The 5,703-nt window shown below is 46.4% G+C and overlaps 1 protein-coding gene across 1 annotated transcript; it reads left to right on the top strand.

The window, feature by feature from the left end:
* Positions 1–1,389: 1,389 nt before the first annotated feature.
* LOC123044477 (COMPASS-like H3K4 histone methylase component WDR5B) lies at positions 1,390–5,126 on the top strand. Its single transcript, XM_044467215.1, has 2 exons — positions 1,390–2,162; positions 4,382–5,126. The coding sequence occupies exons 1-2, from the start codon at positions 1,455–1,457 to the stop codon at positions 4,670–4,672; spliced, it is 999 nt and encodes a 332-aa protein (XP_044323150.1). The 5' UTR covers positions 1,390–1,454; the 3' UTR covers positions 4,673–5,126.
* Positions 5,127–5,703: the final 577 nt, after the last annotated feature.

Raw genomic sequence — 5,703 nt, 5'->3', positions numbered from 1 at the left:
TCTTCTTGACAGAGCTGGCATGTTGCAGTGCAAACCCATCTCTACTCCAGTTGATACTACCTCCAAACTTTCAGCCAAGTCCAGTGATCCCGTTGCAGATCCCACCGAGTATCGTAGTATTGCAGGCGGTCTTCAGTACCTCACGTTCACTCGGCCGGATATCTCTTATGCTGTGCAGCAGATTTGTCTTCATATGCATGATCCTCGGGCTAATCGTTTGCTACTTGTGAAGCGTGTGCTTCGCTATATCCGCGGCACCACCGGCCATGGCCTCACTTTGTTTCGACGCAGCTCCAACAAATTGCTGGCCTACTCTGACGCTGATTGGGCAGGTTGCCCTGACACTCGCCGGTCTACCTCAGATTATTGTGTCTTCCTTGGCAATAACCTGGTGTCGTGGTCTGCTAAGCGGCAGCACACGGTCTCTCGGTCCAGCGCCGAGGCCGAATACAGGGCAGTTGCAAATGTCGTGGCTGAAACATGTTGGTTACGGCAGCTTTTTCAGGAGCTTCATCGACCGGTGACTGGTGCCACTGTGGTGTTTTGTGATAATGTGAGCTCTGTTTACATGACACAGAATCCCGTTCATCATCAGCGCACCAAGCACGTGGAGATCGATTTGCACTTTGTGCGCGACCGTGTCACCACAGGCGAGGTCCGGGTTCTTCACGTTCCGAGTTCTTCACAATTTGCGGACATTTTCACCAAAGGATTGCCATCCCCTCTCTTCTTGGATTTTCGGGACAGTCTTAACATTCGTGGACGCCCGTTTACGACTGAGGGAGGGTGTTAGAATATATAACCGTATTCTGTGTATAGATATACGGTTGTATATGTGTAGTCCTTGTATAGGTGTCCGTATATTGTACGATACGAACTCTGCCTTGTAACCTGTATATATTGATCAATACAAGGCACCACAACGTGTGGTTTCCCCAATCTTACAAGCAGCTCAAGAAGCTATATCACCTCTAACTTAGCTAATCTCTTTGTTTTAGGTCTTTTCTATATGATCCAAACAATCGAGCGAACCGAGTTCTTAGATAGTTGAAGTCTTTGTGATGGAATCAATCCACCTAGGTTTGAGTGATATGCTTAGCATGGGTGCTCGCATTTTTTTTGAATTTATTTCATGCTTACCGACAATTTCTGTCCAGTTGAGAGATGCCATTACATCGACATGGTTACTTTTTCAGCGACGTAACATTAGCTCGAAACCACTTTTGTTTTGGGTAAGGGTTTAGCGATACCAGCATTTATTTAGACTCAAAGCTCCAAATTCAGAGGTTTGGCAATCCAGGACCAATCTACTAGCCGATTTTCGAATGAATTTTTTTTGCCAACATATCACTTTTTTTTTCTCGATAGCTGAGGGACAAACGGTCACTTGCCACTCCAGTTGGGACAGAGCATCGGGTCTTGGCCATTTTCCCCCTTTCCCAATCCCCCCGACCATGTCTTCGGCGACGCAGCAGCAGCCGCCACCGGCGGCGCCGCCGTACCGGCCATACCGGCAGGTGCGCGCGGCGACCCCGCACACCCGCGCCATCTCCTGCGTGCGGTTCTCCCCCTGCGGGCGCCTCCTAGCGACGGCCTCCCTCGACGGCACGGTCGCCCTCCTCTCCCCGTCCTCGCTCGCCGTCATCGCCAACCTGCGCGGCCACACCCAGGGCGTCTCCGACCTGTCCTGGAGCACGGACTCGAATTACCTCTGCTCCGCGTCCGACGACCGCACCCTCCGCATCTGGGACATCCGATCCATCCTCTCCGGCCCCAAGCCCGCCGACCCCAACGCCGATCGCTGCATCCGCGTGCTCAAGGGCCACACAAACTTCGTCTTCAGTGCCAACTTCAATCCGCAGACCAGCTCCCAGGTCGCCTCGGGGGGGTTCGACTGCACCGTGCGCATCTGGGACGTCAGCAGCGGCCGCTGCATCCGCACCATCGACGCGCACTCTGAGCCCGTCACCTCCGTCCACTTCATCCGGGACGGATCGATCATTGTGTCAGGGAGCCATGATGGGAGCTGCAAGATTTGGGATGCGGGAACTGGCTCTTGTCTCAAGACAGTCATTGACGACGACAAGAAGCCAGCGGTTTCCTGCTCAATGTTCTCACCGAATGGCAAGTTCATCCTCGTCGCTACGCTCGATGACTCACTGGTATGACCAATTGACTGCTATTTCATAAGTACTCCGCTATTTCATAAGTACTCCCTCCGTTCCTAAATATAAGTCTTTGTAGAGATTTTACTATGAACTACATACGGATGTATATAGATGCATTTTAAGTGTGGATTCATTCATTTTGCTCCGTATGTAGTCCACCTAGTGGAATCTCTACAAAGACTTACATTTAGGAACGGAGGGAGTATCATTTAACCATCACGCTGTTGAGGCTCATGTGTAAGCCTCTTAGGCCTTAGTTAGTGTTCAGCGCAAACCACTTTCAGTTTGTTGGATGGTGTACAAATCACACAATTTTAGCTCATCGCGCAGCACTAGTTCAGATAATATTCATTGTTCTTTGATGTCAAGGTCACTTCGATATATTTTGATCTTGGTACAGTGATTGATTGCAGGCTTTAGCTAGGTTCTAGTCCAATTTTCGGTTGCAACTTACCTCAACTTGACAGTGAATGAAAACCCTGCTCAGTTCTTAAAATTCAGTTCAAGGGTCCACCCACATGTTTTTTTTCCTCGAATAGGTCCACCCACATGTTGACAAGGATATTGTATCTGAGGCTGTGGGTTTGAAGACATTATTCCCTTCAAAGTTATATGCACAATATCAGAACCGCTCACCTGATATGGAATTCAAATGAAAAATATAGTATCACACTTGGCAGTGGATGAAATTATAAAACTCCATCTCAATTCAAATTTCGATCTCTGAAGTTCAAAATAACAGCGCTCATTGCACATTTAGGCTCTTCGGCCAAATGGTGCTCGTCCATTTAACTGTCTCTGAAGGTGATTTTAGCACGTTTGGTTCTCACATAGTTGCTACTTTTGCACCAACAGAAGTATGGTTTACCAAACGATCAAGTTTCCATTCTTTTGGGGCATTGTGGTAAGCCCATGTTTTCAACTTACATGTCTGAATAGAATTGAGGAGCTGGGGCTCTATATGTTTCAAGTTACATGAGTTTATTTACACTTATCTACTAACTTCATGCCAAACCCCATGTTCTTGTTATGTTTGCAATCTCCATATTGTGATGAGCCTGTACATTGTCAGCAACTTCTCATTCATCTTTGTCATGCCACAAGGATGATTTGGCTGTTGCAAATTGCAATAGGCATGTCATATGTTCATGCTGTTGGAATCTTTTCCCCGTCTCCTACAACATGACTTGGTGTGAACTCCACACAATCTGCACGACTTTATTTCCAAGCTTTGCTGTCTCTTCTTTATAACTTCTTGTCCAACTTCTTCGCAGACTTACTGTTACCATTGGTCTCCACCTTCTTCCAATTTTTTTTTGAACTGAACCTTCTTCCAAATTCAAAGTGTCACACATCATTACATACAATTTCTTATGAATGCTGTAAGCCCTACAGTCCAACTGGCACACCTGATGTTTGAGAATGTTAAATTTTTGTATAGATACATCTTGGAAGGTGTATCAATAACATAGAAGAGGAGGGTTAAGAGGACGATACAACACCAATAGAGGTTCGGCAGCATTGCTAACCCTAGGTTAGCTGCAAACCTGAACAACCACATGCCGGTGCCTCAATCTGGCAGCCATAAGCATCCCCACAGAGCAATCCAGCTTTGCTCCATTGAGCTCCTTCCAAGCGAGTTGAGTGCACCCGGGCCCTCATGGAAGATCGACGGCCATTGAACAACACATCGTTTCGATGGAGCCAAATCATCCAGAAGGTGAGGATAATTTTCTTTTGAGGGACAGACGGTGAGGATAATGGTCGTGCATAGGTTCCGCAAGCCAACCACTTTACCAGACCACCATTCAATGATGTCAGCCTTGTGGTCTGGGATCCACTTGGGTCTCGGCCTCTCGGGCTTGCCCCAGCTATTGAGCATCAAAGTCCACACCTCGTATGCCACCACACAGTCGAGGATCAAATGGGTGTTTGCTACATTTCTCAAGGAGGCCTCTCATGCCTATGGCTATTACATTTTACCATAAAGATTGCCAGTTTTCTGTGACTGACTTTTAAATCTCAGGATGCGCCATGACTTGCAACTAAACATTGTTGCAAATTGCTTCTCAAAACTATTATTTGCATTTTTTCTTTAAATGGAAACAATATGCTAGCAATCACCATTGTTTAAACGTTGTTGGGCCTATCTTTTCGAAACTCCATGTTTACTAGAAATGTGCTTACTAAGTGCCTCCCACCTTCCTTTGCAGAAACTATGCAACTATGCTACTGGCAAGTTCTTGAAGGTATATAGTGGACATGTGAACAGAGCATACTGCATCCAGTCTGCGTTTTCCGTCACGAACGGGAAGTACATTGTTAGTGGGTCGGAAGATAAATGCATATACATATGGGACCTCCAAGGGAAAAACATTCTTCAGAAAATGGAAGGCCATACCGACGCTGTCATCTCGGTGTCATGTCATCCAACAGAGAACAAAATTGCTTCTGGCAGCCTTGATAATGACAAGACTGTGAGACTCTGGGTCCAAGATGGCTGATGAATATGCAGAGGAGAGGATAGGTAGACCTGTGTGTACTCTATGTAGAACGAACCTATGCAGCAGCAAGTGGCATCTCAAAGAGAAACTTGCTGCTGTGTTCCATGGGCCGCTCCTGGTGGTATGTCAACCTGGAGGTTTTACTTAACTTAGGCTTGCACTGCTTTGTTTTAATACGAGTTGTTCCTCTTCGAGGTTCCGAGTCTCAACAGATGAGTTGGTCTCCTAATGTTGAGATGTGTTTGTTTGGTGCCCGACGGCTGCTGTAAGGTGCCAGATTTGGACCTCTTTGTTCACGAGATTGCAGTGCGACCGGCAGTTAATAAAAGCATTGCAATGCTGGCAGTTTTTAGGGTTAATGGATAAACATATGTCATCAGTAAGATTCAGTATGGTGACTGCACATCATGTATAAATGGATACTGATGTTTTGTTGATTCTTAGTAGGTGTCAATCTGCCGAGCTGGGATTATGGCCTCACTTGAGCTTGCGGTATGGCCTCATGGCTGTGAACCTAGCGTGAGCTTAGCTTGATCAAACTTGCTTGGCTCAACGTGTGACGGTCATATATAGATCAAACATGGCTTGACAACACATGGATGGTAAATGAAATCTATCATTAGTACTAAAGCAAAACCAGGGCTGAAAAAGAACTAAACGCTCGAATCCATTATATATTGATTTTGAAAAATGTTCAATGTTTCCGCAAAGTCAATGTTTGCAATCGGCAATGAACTAGCAATTCCGGTATAGTAAGCAGCATTAATCAACTGAGCATCGACCATTGAGTAGCAATTCCGGTATAGTTAAGCAGCATCGTAAGCAACTGAGCATCAACCGTAGAGTAGCAATTCTAGCATAACTAAGAAGCGTCATAGGGAATTCAACATCACTTTTGGCAACCCATATTGCACGGATGTTCATAGCCGGCGACGGCCACCGCGACGCAGGCGCAGTGCCGGGCGTTGACGTCAGTTGGAAAGTGATTTCCTTGATTGATTCTGTTTACACCACCGAGTATACATAGGGAG

The sequence above is a fragment of the Triticum aestivum genome, chromosome 2B (assembly GCF_018294505.1).
Source record: "Triticum aestivum cultivar Chinese Spring chromosome 2B, IWGSC CS RefSeq v2.1, whole genome shotgun sequence".
NCBI classification, from domain to species: Eukaryota; Viridiplantae; Streptophyta; class Magnoliopsida; order Poales; family Poaceae; genus Triticum; species Triticum aestivum.
This window is presented reverse-complemented; position numbering and strand designations above follow the sequence as displayed.